This window comes from Rutidosis leptorrhynchoides, chromosome 11, assembly GCF_046630445.1.
Source record: "Rutidosis leptorrhynchoides isolate AG116_Rl617_1_P2 chromosome 11, CSIRO_AGI_Rlap_v1, whole genome shotgun sequence".
Classification (NCBI taxonomy): domain Eukaryota; kingdom Viridiplantae; phylum Streptophyta; class Magnoliopsida; order Asterales; family Asteraceae; genus Rutidosis; species Rutidosis leptorrhynchoides.
In genome coordinates this window covers 171,761,020-171,776,775 of record NC_092343.1, presented here as the reverse complement: position 1 = coordinate 171,776,775, position 15,756 = coordinate 171,761,020, and the positions used below count along the sequence as shown (strand labels likewise).

General features: G+C 35.6%; 1 protein-coding gene across 1 annotated transcript; it reads right to left on the bottom strand.

The window, feature by feature from the left end:
* Positions 1–4,373: 4,373 nt before the first annotated feature.
* On the bottom strand, positions 4,374–6,619 carry LOC139875245 (uncharacterized). The gene is made up of 2 exons (XM_071862587.1): positions 5,375–6,619; positions 4,374–5,033 (listed from the first exon to the last, which is right to left on the bottom strand). The coding sequence occupies exons 1-2, from the start codon at positions 6,617–6,619 to the stop codon at positions 4,374–4,376; spliced, it is 1,905 nt and encodes a 634-aa protein (XP_071718688.1).
* Between the last annotated feature and the right edge of the window lie 9,137 nt (positions 6,620–15,756).

Below are 15,756 nucleotides of genomic sequence, written 5' to 3'. Positions count from 1 at the left end.
GGGTTGCTGGTAATAGCAATGGCACTCTGAGAGTCACAATAGATCGGGATTTTGTGGAATATGAATCCGTAGTTAAGCAGTTGGGTTTGTATCCACAGTACTTGGGAGTAACAACTTGCGGCTGCAATGTACTCAGATTCAGCAGTAGAAAGTGATATGCAGTTTGTTTGCGAGATGATCAACTGACTAACATACGTCCTAGGAATTGAAGTCCTCCGGAGGTGTTTTTTCGATTAACTTGGTCACCTCCATGATCAGCATCCGCGAATACCGTGAGATTGAAGCCAGTCCCGAAGGGATACCAGAGTCTGAGATGAGCGGTACCCTTAAGATAGCTGAAGATTCTCATGACAGCTTTGTAGTGGGAATATCTTGGGTTAGCTTGAAATCGAGCACACAGGCAGACAGCAAACATGATATCGGGTCTACTCGTAGTGAGATACAACAAGGAACCTATCAAGCTTCGGTAAAGTGTTTGATCAAACGGTTGTCCGTCCAGGTCAGCATGTAAGGAGTTGTTGATTGACATTGGAGTAGGGCTGATTTTCATGTCGTGGAAATTAAACTTTTTGAACATATCGGAGATATACTTAGATTTTCCGATAAAGAACCCAGTTGGGAGTTGTTTAACTTCCAATCCCAGAAAGAAATGAAGTTCTTCAAGCATGCTCATTTTGAATTTGTTTTTCATGAGTTCAGAGAATTCATAGCATAGAGCAGGGGAAGTGGAACCGAATATGATATCATCAACATAGACTTGAATTAACAGAGTATGTTCATTTTGTTTTCTGATGAACAAGGTCGTGTCGATGGTTCCGCGGGAGAAACCGTTTTTGGGCAGGAAAGCAGTCAAGGTTTCATACCAAGCCCTGGGTTCCTGTTTGAGTCCGTAAAGGACTTTTGAAAGGAGATATACGTGATTGGGACGTTTGGAGTTGACAAAACCTTCGGGTTGACTGACATAGACTTCCTCTTGGAGAACACCCTTTAGAAAAGCAGTTTTTATGTCCATTTGATAGATGATAAACCGCTTGTGAGCAGCATAGGACAGAAACAGGCGGATGGCTTCGAGGCGAGCTACAGGGGAAAGCGTTTCATCGTAGTCAATCCCTTTTTGTTGTCTGTAGCCTTTGGTGACGAGACGTGCTTTGTTGCGAATGATAATGCCGTGAGGTGTGTCAATGATTGTTTTACCAGATGGACGTGGAAAAAGTTCCCATACTTCAAGACGGCCAAATTGATGAATTTCCTCTTGCATAGAGATTGACCAGTCGGGATCCTGAAGAGCCTCATGAGCAGTCTTGGGTTCTATTTTTCTCAGAAAAGAAGAGAATAGGCATTCATTGTTAGAGGCATTCCGAGTACGAATAGGAGCAGCTGGATCACTAATGATTTGATGGATTGGGTGATCCATGGTCCATTTAGCGGTGTGCAGAAGAAGAGAGTTGGTTTCAATGTCAAGAGAGGTATCAACATATGAAGAGGATGACGATCCAGTTGGTTCCTTATTGATAGTAGGATAGGTATCATTTTCTTCCCACAGAGGTGCGAGTACTTCTATATTGTGATCAATGGGAAGAACAGGATGAGTAGTTTCATCTGACACGGGTACATTCGTTTCACTTGAGGGAGAAGCTTCACCAGTTTTAAGGGGAGACGTCTCAATTACAGGGGTATGAGAGTTGACACCAGGAGCATTATTTGTAGAGGACACTCCAGTGTCGAGGTCATCCAGAAGAAGGAAGTCAGATGAATCATTTTTGTCAGATGGAGATTCTCCCACCGCAGCAGGAGTAGAAGAACCAACTGTGATTGATTCACGGGGAATAGGTTCTGAAACCAACGCGGGAATTGGAATTGTAGGAGGAATAATGGGTTCAAATAACACATCAAGGTCATCCGAGGTTGTAAGTGGAACATGTCGAAAGGGAGAGTCAGGTGTAGAAGGATTGAGACCAGGTCGAAAACCATTATGTCCAAGTACCATTCCAGACATCTCGTCAAACTTAACATTCGTGCTCTCTTTAATGATGCGAGTACGACGGTTATAGACACGGTACGCCACACGATCTTGTAAATAGCCAATGAAGATGGCTTCATCACCACGAACATCAAACTTCCCAAGGTTGTCCTCATCGTTTAGAACATAGCAAACACAACCAAAGATGCGAAAATACTTCACATTGGGTTGGCGATCAAAAAGAATTTCATAAGGAGTTTTGTCAAAACGACGATTGATGATGGAGCGGTTTTGAGTGAAGTACGCGGTGTTGACAGCTTCAGCCCAAAGGGATGGAGGAAGCTTGGAGTAAACGAGCATTGTCCTTGCTGCTTCAACCAGGGTACGATTTTGTCTTTCAGCAACGCCGTTTTGTTGTAGAGTGCGAGCGGCGGAGGTTTGATGGGTAATACCGTCATGATCAAAAAATGAATTGAGGGTTGAATTCTGAAATTCTGTGCCGTTATCAGTTCTGAGAATTTGAACAATCTTATTGGTGGACAGTTGGATCATTTTCAAGAAATCAATGATTACTTTGGGAGTTTCAAATTTACTTTTTAAGAATTTGACCCATGTGTAACGCGAGTAATCATTAATAATTACCAGAATGTACTTTCGGCCACCAAGGCTGGAAACACGCATGGGTCCATAAAGATCCATATGTAGCAATTGTAAAGGACTGACGGTGTTATGTTCGGATTTTGATTTATGAGAGGATTTATGAATCTTTCCCATGGCACAGGCAGGACAGATGTGGGTGGTGTCAAATGAGATAAGTGGAACACCATCAACAAGATTATTGGAAACTAATTTGTTGAGGTTCTGTAAGTGCAGGTATAACATCCGGTGATGCCACAGCCAAGAGCTTTCGGAAGAAGCTTTTGAAACCAGACAAAGAGGTTGAGACCTTGAATGGCATGTTTTTCATGGCCAGAGTATAAAGAGTAGATGCACGTTTTCCTACGAGAAGATCATCGCCCTCCATGGTTTGAACACAACACATGGATCTTTCAAATATCACTCGGAGATCACTGTCGCAGAATTGACTACGCTAAAGAGATAGCATCCAAGTCCTCGTACATAAGACACCCGCTTGATGGTTACACCGTTCATAACATAGTCTCCATATCCTTCGATTGTAGCAATTTCATCATTTCCAAAGCGAACAGTACCTAAGAACTTGTCGACATAGTTTGTCAACACGGATTTATCGCCAGTCATGTGTCTGGAGCAACCAGAATCCAAATACCAAACACATGCTAGGATAACCTGCAAAACAGAGTTAAGCACAGGTTTTAGGTACCCAAGTTATCTCAGGTTCCTTATATACAGTCAGTGGCAGAGAGATTAAACCATTAAGTTCACCAGATGGTTCATTCAACATAGTCTGAACATTTATTACAACACACGAATCATGGTTTTGGTGACCAAAATACAGACGTCTTTTACATCGAATATATTTTAATGACCCTGACTGAAAAGCAAGACTTGATGATGCCTGGATAGTTTTAGTCTTGGGTTTCCATGCTTTCAAAATGCTTTGTTTTGGTTTAGGTCCTGTGGAATTTAAAACACCAAATTTAGACTCAGTTTGAAAACGATTCATGTTGTGAAGTAATGATTATCTAGCCTTTTGTGCTCGTTTGCGACGATTTCACTTTTGAGTCTTAGTTAAACCACCTGATACCCTTTGCAGGTTTCTGATGATACTGAGGTTAGAATGGTGACAGATGGAATGACAGGTTTCCTTTAGTTCACTACAGTAGTGTAAGGAACACCTTGGTGATGTGGGGGAAGAACTCGTTGAGAATAAGTAGGTACCCATGGTACACATCTCTCTTGTGTTGGTTCTGTTTCCTTTTGAAGTAACATGTTTTGTTTAGGATCAAGTGTGACAGAAGGGCCAAAAACTTTCTCAGCTATTTCACTGTCACGTTTCATTAAAACTTTCACTTGTAAATCAATGTTGTCCTTTTCAATAAGTTCAACATGTTTTCTAGAGGCTTTTAGTTCAAGTTTTAAATTCAATGATTTCTTCCCTTAGTTACTCAATGAGGGCATTTGATGACTCTTCAGTGAGAGAGTCATTCAGTTTACAGGGTTATGGTCCACGTGTGTCTTTGGCCTTTGAGATCATTTCACAGAAAGTGGTCGCTTGACTGGCAATCTGTTTTTCAAGTTGATGTACATTGTATACAAGACGGTCATTGGTTGACTCATTAAGTGATATTTGGTGTTGCAGGGCTTTTATGATCAATTGAAACTTAAGTTCATTGTCAAAAGATTTCATTTTGTTTTCATCAAGTTCCTTTTCTAAACCAATGATGTATTTTTCTAAAACCAAAGTTGGTAGATAGACAATACGTTTTTGACCTTATGAACTTTCACTCTTATTGAACATATCAAGTATGCTCTCATGTGAAAATGAGTTTTTCTTTTTCAAGTAAAGAGCGTTGATTTTATCATAGATTAAAGCAATTTCTTGTTTCATTTTGGTTGATCTTTTAGCCAATGCCTCTTCAATATCACTATTAGAAGCAAATGTGAGTCGTGCGGGTACGCCAATCTTTATGTATCTACTATCATACAAACTGGGCTCAGCTTTGGCCATATTGGTCAGGGTGAGAGGATTCTCAAAACCTAATCCTTTGTTCTCACAGAAGAAGTCCTTTGGTCGATTCATAAATAGGGTTTGATTGGAGATGTGACCAGCTAATACAATCTTAGACTGTTCGGTTCTATATAGTTTTTCTTCAAGTTGACCTAGATGTGTTTGTAGTTCTAGGTTATTTGCAGCTAGTTTAGAACATTCAGAGGTTTTCTTAGCAAGGTCATGTAAGGGATCTCTTATCTTTTGCTCTAAGGTATCTAGAAGAGTTTTCTTAGAGTCAGTGAGTTTCTTTATTTCTTTCTCTATGTTGTCAATTTTCTCACTAAGAACGTCACTCCTTAACTTAAAGACTGTTCTTTCTATGCGTAGAGGTTTCACACTAGATTTTAGCTCTTTTAGTTGTGCTACCTTTTCAGCTAGATCCTACTGAAGGTTCAGATATGCATTGTTTGACACTTTGATTTCAATTCAGCTTTTAACCTATGATTCTCATTTTGTAGTCCACTAGTTTGACTAGCAAAGGATCTAAGGTCTTTACTCATTTTAGCAAAGTCGTCAATATACATATCAGGCAGTGCACGGAACACTCTATTTTGACTGCTAGAGGCGGGTTCAGTACTAATGGGCACATTAGATTGGATTGGTGGGTTAAGGTTTTGAATACTAGGAGTTTCCGAGGGAGCATGCAGTACATCATATATAAGTTCAGAATTGTCATTTACAGAGTTATAATATTCATGAGTTATATCAGTGTATAGTTGTACCTCTTCCTCATCATCGGAAGAAATTTGATCAGGTGCACAGGACATGTTGGTTAGTTTGACCATATTGGCACGTTCCGGCTCCAGTTCACTGTCCGACCAGCTTTGCCAAACATCATCTGAAGCTTTGAGGACCTTCCACTTTTCAACATCTTGTGCGAGTAACATTTTTTTCTTGTAGTACTCAGCATCCTTTCGTCTGGGTAGTCTACATTCTCGAGCAAATTGACCTGTTTTACCACAATTGTAACATACATTATCAGAGTCCTTATTGTCAGGGACTCGGTACTGGGTAATTGCAGTTTCAGGCTTTTTGTAGTACGAGTAGCTGGATGAGGTTCGATTGTTGTTGTTTTTGCTGAAACTGCTAGATGATCTCCTGAGACTTAGCTGCTTGCTGAACATTGCAGCAGCTTTGACGAGGTCCCGATGTTCTTCATCGACATCAGAGTATGTGTCTTCATCAGATGACATAGTTTGTTTTGGTTTGAGTGAGGTGGAGCGGCTGGGAATAGCTTTATTAGAGCTTTTGTTTACGTACAGAGCCATTGGATCACTGGTTCCAACAGGGTTTGTTTTGGAGTCTTGAACAGCTTGAACACCCACTTGGTGGTTCATTAGTTTGCCTACAACTTCATGAATGTTGTACTTCTTGGTGTTCTTAGTAGCACGGAAGTTGTTTCCATATGGTGTCCAGGTTGCATTGAGCTTTTTCAGGAATTTCATGTTTAGCTCCTGATTGTCTTTGTTCACTCCGACCTTTTTCAGCTCATTGATGACTTCACAAAAGCGTCTGTAATAGTCCTTCAGCATTTCATCGGGTTTCTGATGATAGTCCTCATACATGGCTAGAGCAATATCAAGTTTTGTTTGGTCGGATTGGCTATATCCTTCCTGTTGACGAGTGATTTCATCTAGAAGTTCTTTTTCAGATTTTAGGGAGCTAGCGGATTTGTACATGTTGTGGGGAAGGGCTTGCATGATGATAGACCTGGAATCAACGTCGGCTTGAGATCTCTTGGCATCTTCACCCTGAAGTTCATAGGGTTTTAGAGCCACACCGGTTTCAGGATGAAGAAAGACCTTAGGTCCATTGAGGAATGAGTCCCAAAGGTTTTTGGTTTGTTCTCCCTTTCCATTGATGAAGTTGTCAAATCTTCCTTTCCATTCGTCAAACAGTCCCTCAAACAGCATGAGAGGACGGGTATATGAGCCCACGACCAAAGCATCACGGTTTCCAGTAGCCATTTTAACTAAGAGTGGAAAGAGAGTGGAACAAGAAATCAGAGGTTCAAATGATATTGTCAAGATAAGATTTTGAGCAGTGAGGGTTAAGTGTTTCAGGTGATGAAATTAGGGTTTTGGTGTAAAACCACTTTTATGAGACAAACTAGTTTTTGAGCAAAGCCAAATTTCAAGAAAGACAAGATTTTCGAGCAAGGTTAGGTTTTTTTGAGCAGAAGAGAATTTCGAGCACAATTCAAGATTTCGAGCAAAAAGATATTCAGCCACTTACTAGTTTTTGAGCATAAAATATTCGAGCACTACCTAGTTCTCAAGCAGACAAGGTATTCGAGCACTAATCTAGTTCTAGAGCAGAAAAAGTATTAGGGCACTATCCAAGTTCTAGAGCAATCAAGGTATTCGAGCACTAATCTGGTTCTAGAGCAAAAAAAATTTTAGAGCACCTAAATATTTGAGCAAAACTTGATTTTAGAGTAGACAACTAGGGTTTCAAGCAAAACCAAACCTTCAAAATAAGGTGGTTTTCGAGCAAAACCAAGTTTTCTAATCAGTCAACTTTTCGAGCAGAAAAGGACAAACACAAAAGTTTTCAGGAAAGTTTTCGAGCAGTCATAGGATTTCGAGCAAGATTTTTGTGCAGACTGGGATTTTCGAGCACAGTTTTCGAGCAAATAAATGACAATTTCCTTGACACTTTTTGAAAGTTTGACACTGTTTTAGAGCAATTGTTCAAGATTTTGAACTGTTTTCGAGCAGAGGTTACATATTGTCACACTATTTTCGAGCAGGTTGTCTGAGAATGACTTAGTTAAATTCAAACCTTTTAAATGTTTGATTTCTTTGACCGAAAAACCCTTTGCACGTGAATGCTTACAGTTTAGTACAAGGTTCTGTGCACACAAGGACAAGTCTATTGTCCTTTATGACATAAATCAAGGGATTATGTCAAGGACATGTCCTTTTCAACCTAAAAACTAAAGGGTAAAAGAGATTTCGGTGGGTATTGTCCAATGGTCCAAAACTTAGAGCCAAAATCTCAGTCAACTACGTGGGTCAAACCACTGGTTTTCGAGCAAAACCTTAGGGTTTTACTGTTTTCAGTAAAACCAGAGTGGTATTCGAGCAATGTCAAACCCGGATGGGGTTTTCGAGCATACCAATTTTAACAAAACTCAGGAAAATCAAGGTGTTTAAGGCAAATTCAACAAGATGTGATGACTAAACCTTAATGAATCTAGTATGATTAACACTTTTTAGGCGATTTTAGCACAGATTGAGCACATTTGAACAATAAAACTTCGAATAAAACATGTTATAAGCATACAAATATTAGTAAGATAAGCATAGCAGCAGAAACATGGTTTTTGAGTGCATGAACAAGGATAACAAGATTGTTTTAACATAAATCATCATGTAGTGCAGTCATTTTTAACATATACATCGAGTATTAAGAAGTAATTAATTAACCCTACACATTTCTTAAAGTTAAATACAGATTATCAAGCTTCTACACATAACCTTTTCCAATCTTTAACAATCTGTAATATTATGAATTCGAATCATTTTAAACATGCAAGATTAACATATATTAAGCTTGAAAAATCAGTATATTAAGCAAATCAGGCAGAGAAATGATGAACAAGTCGAGTAAATGAGATACCTAAACCGAAGAACAATAAACACTTCAAAAACACGAATCAATAGGCGTCACTCCTTGGATCTACAAGCAAGATAGCAAGTCACGCTCTGATACCAATTGTTAGTCCCTATAGATGCCTAGATCGACCGGTTTCTATGTGTTTGAGTTGGTTAGAGTATGAGTTATGCAAGAACACTTGAGAGAATAATATAAGTGATAAAGTGTAACATATGATAACTAGTTTACAAAAGAGGTGTGGAGGTTATTTATATATGATAACCTCCCATGTTACAACACTTACAATAGTTACCATAGTAATAAAAGGTAAATACTAAACATTACATCATTAAAACCGTACGCCACTAAACTATTACATAAACAAATGTCAACAGAATTGATAAGGTTTGATACGGTTACATAAGGTCACGGTTATAATTCTTGTTGTCTGTTAGAACTCCGGTGACAGGAAAAGTTTATTACGGTGGTGTGTGGCGAAGCTATGGCGGAGTTAGATCAAAAATACGAATTTGGATGTGAAAAACTGCGAATAGCTTCGTGTGTTAATTCCTAACACTTCTGCAATTTTACTCTTTCAAAATAACACATGAATTGATCACACGAATTCGATCTGTGACCTAATATTTTTTGAACTAAAATTTTTTAAAAATGAAGCTCTGATATTGCTCCAAACGAACATATATTTAGTCGCAATATCATCCCAATATGTAAGTTTTTAGTTGTAATTGTTCTATTTTTAAGTTGTAATCGTTTAAATAAATAAATGTAAAGACGAAGCACGAAGATTAAAGAATTGAAGAAAAAGTGCCACTAAAGCTTGAAAAGTGCCACTAAAGCCATAGCGCATTCAAAAGTGCCACTAAAATTGAGTTAAAGACTTGCGCGAATTTTGGGAGTTAAGGAAAATAATTTTTTGTGCAAATTACAAATTGCGAAACATAAAGTACAAGATATTAAAGCGTACGAAAAGACGTTCGAAAATCCGGAATCGAGACTAAAACCGAGTATCAAAGTACAACTTAACGGAGCTAAAATTACAAGTCAACTATGCACAAGAATATAATATATATATATATATATATATATATATATATATATATATATATATATATATATATATATATATATATATATATATATATATATATATATATTATATTTATAAGCCGCCCACATTTAATTCACCTTGATGAGCTGGAAAGAAGACCTCCACGATCGCGGAGCCACCTGCCTTGTTTTCATCGCAATCGCGGAGCAGCTGGACACAATTTGGCCTATAATAGCCAACGAATTCTGCTCGATTCATGCACCCCTTTTTCACTCAATCTCTCGATCTATATACGATATATATATATATATATATATATATATATATATATATATATATATATATATATATATATATATATATATATATATATATATATATTTTTTATAATTAATATTAAAGTTTAATTTAAGATTAATAATAATTTAGGTTATTGTAAGAAATGTTTTACGGGTTTTAAAGTCGAAACTCTGTCCGTGTAACGCTACGCGATTAATAATCACTGTAAGCTATGTTCTTCCTTTTTAAATTAATGTCTCATAACTAAGTTATTATTATGCTTATTTGAGCCGAAGTAATCGTGATGTTGGGCTAAATATTAAGACGGGGTTATTGGATTTTGTACCATAATTAGGGTTTGGACAAAAGACCGACACTTGTGAACATTGGATTATTGACTATTAATAGGTAGGGGGTATTGTCTAATTGAATGACAACTCATTGGAACCTGTCGAACCTGTCTTCAAATTAGTTAATGTAATAATTATTAAATTGATTACGAATGTCCTATTTAGTGACGTTTATACGACATCGTTTACAATCATTTAATTAATCAATTGGATTGGGTAATTGATTATTCATTATGGCCAAGTGAATAAATTAATGTATCATGGACTAATTAAAACAGAGGTAGATTACATACAAGGGTAATTGGTGTAATTGTTAACAAAGTATTAAAACTTTGGATTACACGAAGTCGATAACCTGGTGTAATTATTAACAAAGTATTAAAACCTTGTTACAGTCTAAATCCCTAATTAGTTAGAATATTTGACTTCGGGAATAAGGTTAATTTGACGAGCATTTTATAATTATGACCGATGGACTATTATGGACAAAAACTAGATAAGTATCAAATAAATCAGGACAAAAGACAATTAACACGGGTAATAATTAATTAAAATCAAAACGTCAAACATCATGATTACGGAAGTTTAAATAAGCATAATTCTTTTATTATATTTCTCATCGTACTTTTATTTACATTTTATTTATTGTCATTTTATTTATCGCAATTTTATATATCGTCATTTAAATATTGTTATTTATTTTACGCACTTAATTATTGTCATTTATCTTTACGCTTAAAAACATAAAATCGACAAACCGGTCATTAAATGGTAAAACCCCCCTTTTATATAATAATATTACTATATATAATTATATATATATTTTATATAAATATAATTGTTAAAAATATAGTACGTAATCACTAGCTCCCTGTGGAACGAACCGGACTTACTAAAAACTACACTACTCTACGATTAGGTACACTGCCTATAAGTGTTGTAGCAAGGTTTAGGTATATCCCATCTATATAAATAATTAAAACTTGTGTAAATTGTATCGTATTTAATAGTATTTTGTAATAAAATATAATCTATTTCGTATACACCGCTGCATCATCAAGCTCGTTTATAGGAATTAACTTCTGAAATTTGGATCGAAGTTTATTAGATGACCATGAAGCTTTATACAGTTACATAAATCATCAAAACATTATAAAATCATAAACCGCCAAAATCATTTCAAAAGTTGAAAAATATGAAAAATGAATTTTCTTATCGAATTTGAACACGAATTTGATCTGGATCAATGTACTCTAGCTACTTAAGCTATGATACCACGTGTAAAGATTGAATTTAGCTTGAATTCGTGTTCTAGGTTATATGATGAAAGATCAGAGAGTATGCATCTATATCGTATATGTGTATGTTTGTGAACTGTGGTTATGATGAAGATAAACTGAATAGAATAGATCAGAACAGTGATTGACATTCATCATAGTGCCAAAATTCATAAAATGGAAGGACTACAAGTGATTAAGGAATTGGGAGAGGGTGTGTGAGGGGTATGGTTACAAGTGAGGGGAAAAGCTTAATCTCTAAGCTAGCTAAGGGCTATTTATACTAGCACATTACAACAACAATCCATATCTATTTTAGATCTAACACATTCAGTTCGCTTAACCATTCAAAAACCACGGCCCTCGGTCACCTTACTCTTTCGACCCTTTAAGAAAAGAAAAAGTATATTTAGGCATCACAATTATAAATAAAAAATCACCGCAATACCTGTTGAGACCCGCTCTGCTGACCTTGTTCCACGACAAATGAAACTGACTTTTTATGCGATATCAAAGAGATTTTGATGGAGGATCCAGGAAGTCATAACATGGTGGTTGAGTGGGTGTCATGGATCCGAAGGGGAAAGAGGTGTCACCAAAGGTGACGCCACGAGATAAGATGTTTTTCGGTAGTCAGGTCAAGGCATCGATATCCCCGGTGATTAGACGGATACCCAAGAAAGATGCAGAGAGTGGAGCGGAGAGAGAGTTTATTAGTGGTGTTAAGATGGGGATAGCAGATGTAGTCGAAGACGCAGAGGTTGTGATAGTTAGGTTTTTGTTTGTAGGGACGAGAATATGGTATGTCGTGATTGATATCGGAAGAAGGGAGAATGTTAAGTAGATAGACGGCCATGTAAAGAGCTTCTACCCAGTAAGTAGGAGGAAGATGAGCTTGAAAGAGGAGAATGTGAATTAGATTGTTGATGATACGAAACATTCATTCGGACTTCCCGTTTATTTTTCCTATCATTCTCGTATATAATACAAGTTCACATATATAACAAAACCCTATCAGTGTTAAATAAATGGGCTAAGCCCAACTGATAGAGAATGTGGCTAAATAACTATAGTCTAACAAGAAGTCATAAAGTAAATTGTTAGAATTCTTAACTTTTAAGCGTTTATAATTTTGACTAGTGATTTTGTGTTCATATATACAATTCATAATTAAAACTAGTAATAACGTCTCCAGGATGCGGCATAATTGTGTAGTTATTTTAGCAAAGTGATAAGTGGATAAACGACTATTATTAAGAAACATGTACAATAACAATTGTTCCTATATGGCGGATCCTATTTCAATATCTTCATCTCGTCGTCTAATAATTATTTTTCTCGATTACTTTTTGAAAGTGCTACAAACGATAGTGCAGTGTATTTCCTTTAAACAATACATACAGATTACAATCACATATATAGAAATAAACCCTAACAATATAAAGTGGGCTATGTCCAATTATAATACATACGGGCTAAGATATATGGGCTAACAGAAAGTCTTTTATATTAAACTTTAACTTATTATTTTTTATTATATAATACTTTATGAAAATATTCAACTTTCTTTTATTTGTGCCATTACATAATAATAATAATAATAATAATAATAATAATAATAATAATAATAATAATAATAATAATAATAATAATAATAATAATAATAATAATAATAATAATAATAATAATAATAATAATAATAATAATAATAAACTATCCAAATATTACCCATGGTTAGAAAATATCGAAACTTAGTTTATTACGACCCTAGAATTTTTTTTGAGAAAAAATATTTATGAAATGACAAATTTATAGTAATTTACCTTGCCAATCAAATGTGCTAACATCATCCAACGAAAATATTACTCCATGATTAGAAAACATTGAACCTAATTCTTTTGAGAAAAAATATTAGTGAAATGATAAATCGACAGTAATTTACTTAGCCAATCAAATGGGCTAACATTACACCATTTAGTATTATGGTAAAATTTACCTTGCCAATCAAATGTGCTAACATCATCCAACGAAATATTAATCCATGATTAGAAAACATTGAACCTAATATACTACCAGCGTAGAATTTCTTTTGAGAATAAATATTTGTGAAATGACAAATCTACAGTAACTTACAGTGGGCTAACATTACACCAGCCAATCAAATGGGCTAACATTACACCAGGGCTAACATTACACCAGCCAATCAAATGGGCTAACATTACACCATTTAGTGTTATGGTAAATAAAATAAACATCAACTATACAAATTTTTTTTTTCTTATGCTCTGATTTGTCACCTGCAAACTCGTTAGGAGGAAACCCAATTCACGACAATGTTAGCAATACCATCGATGGATGGGAAACCCCCCAGAGACCTTTTCAAATCGTAATGATGTTGGCAGTATCATCAAAGGTTGAAAACTCCCTGTTTGAATGAGAATCGGACATGAATTGACAGTACTCAAAGTTTGATCTCACCTCCATACCACTCGAATCAAGTTTCCGTAGTATCAACTATACAAAATTGTTCTAGTAAATTCAGATTGCATGAAAAAAATAGATTTTCAAATGACATCCATCAATCTTCACTTTTCAGATTGGATGTTACACAGTGTCCCCTTTCTCAACTTTATGCATCTATACCCTACCTAACCAATTGGACCAACTTTTAGAATCTTTTTATATTTTATTTCGTCCCTTTACATTTTATTATCAATTTATAATCAACAAAAAATATCTTCAACAACAGGATTTAAACATGTTTATTGGGGTAAAATAGTTAGGGAAATTGGCTCAAATACAATTTTTTTTAAGTTTTATTTCAAAATACACTTTTTATAAAAAAATTGTCTTTTTACACCATTGGGTAGACCAAAGTGTTGGTCGACCACCATATACCTTGATCGACCACCTCATTTTTCAAGGTGGTCGATCAAGCTTCATTGAGGTCTCGGTCGACTACTGTGTATTCATGGTCGACTACCTCTCATATTTTCATGGTCGACTACCCCACAAAAAATAACGCGGGCGACCCAAATGGTGGTCGACTACCCATTTAAGACTTTTTTATTATTATTATGAGAGGTAGTTGACCCATAATATGAAGCTTGGGTAGTCGACCATTTAAGACTTTTTTATTATTATTATGAGAGGTAGTCGACCCAAAATATGAAGCTTGGGTAGTCGACTACCATTTGGGTCGCCCGCATTATTTTTTGTGAGGGTAGTCGACCATGAAAATATGAGAGGTAGTCGACCATGAATACACAGTAGTCGACTGAGACCTCAATGAAGCTTGGTCGACCACCTTGAAAAATGAGGTGGTCGACCAAGGTATATGGTGGTCGACCAACACTTTGGTCTACCCAATGGTGTAAAAAGAAATTTTTTTTACAAAAAAGTGTATTTTGAAATAAAACTTTTAAAAAAAGTGTATTTGAGCCAATTCCCCAAGTAGTTACCCAATACACTTTGGGGGCTGAAGTGATTAAATGAGGTCTCTCTTTGTTATTGTACTTCTGGGTAACCCAACCCAAATGCCTCTCCCGATTTTAATTTTGGCAGGTCATTGTGCGGATACAAGCTTGTGATTTTTTTCTTCCTTATTCATTAGGGCGAGTGCATGTCAAGGAAAACTATGAAGCTTACCTTCTTTTATAAAAAAGAGAATGGTAGTCAAATTTGATGACACGTTTTGACGATGTTACCTACGAAATAGTAAAAGGTCTACTAATTATAAATTATAAATATGCACAAAATGCATAAAAAAAAAAGTTACAGTAACACTAATAAACTCTAGGAGCCAGAGTATTCCGTCTCCAATTCATAAGTTTACCTTAAATCTCGAAAAAAAACATCAAACCTTTATAGAAATAAAATTAATGAGTGTCAACTCATTCCAAGCATTTGTACATCCGTCAATAGAAAGAATTTGTCGTACACTATATTATCTCAAGCAGCTTAATCGGAGAAACTAATTTTTTTAAATAGGATTTATATATGCTGTATATCCGAGTTATTAACTGCATAAAATTTATTTTTAGTCATGTTTAAACTTAAAAACTTTTTATGAATATACCATTACAATTAAGCATATCTTAAGTGTAATGATTTGTATACACTTTTTTAATGTGCACACAACGTACAGTAGTATTATTAGTACACAACGCACATTTTTCTTTTTTTTCTATTAGCAAATCAACAATTAGAACAAACAACCTATAACATAACATTTTACGTGCAATAAAGGTGTAAACATTTAAAAGACAAGTGCACACCTTCATGTATGTTAATTATATGACTCGTACATATGATCTCTGGTTGGATGGTTTCTTTTATTTTTTTATATTAAATCTCTAGTTTATTAATGAAAATTCAACCATTTTTTTAAATCTAGTATTTTTAGTACACTAGATCATACATGTATGACACCCATAAAGACACATATGGGTCCACACATCTACTCCATCTTTAAGTCATAAATCTGCCTTCCATATCCAGAATGTAAAGTAAACAAAAAGCACCTCATC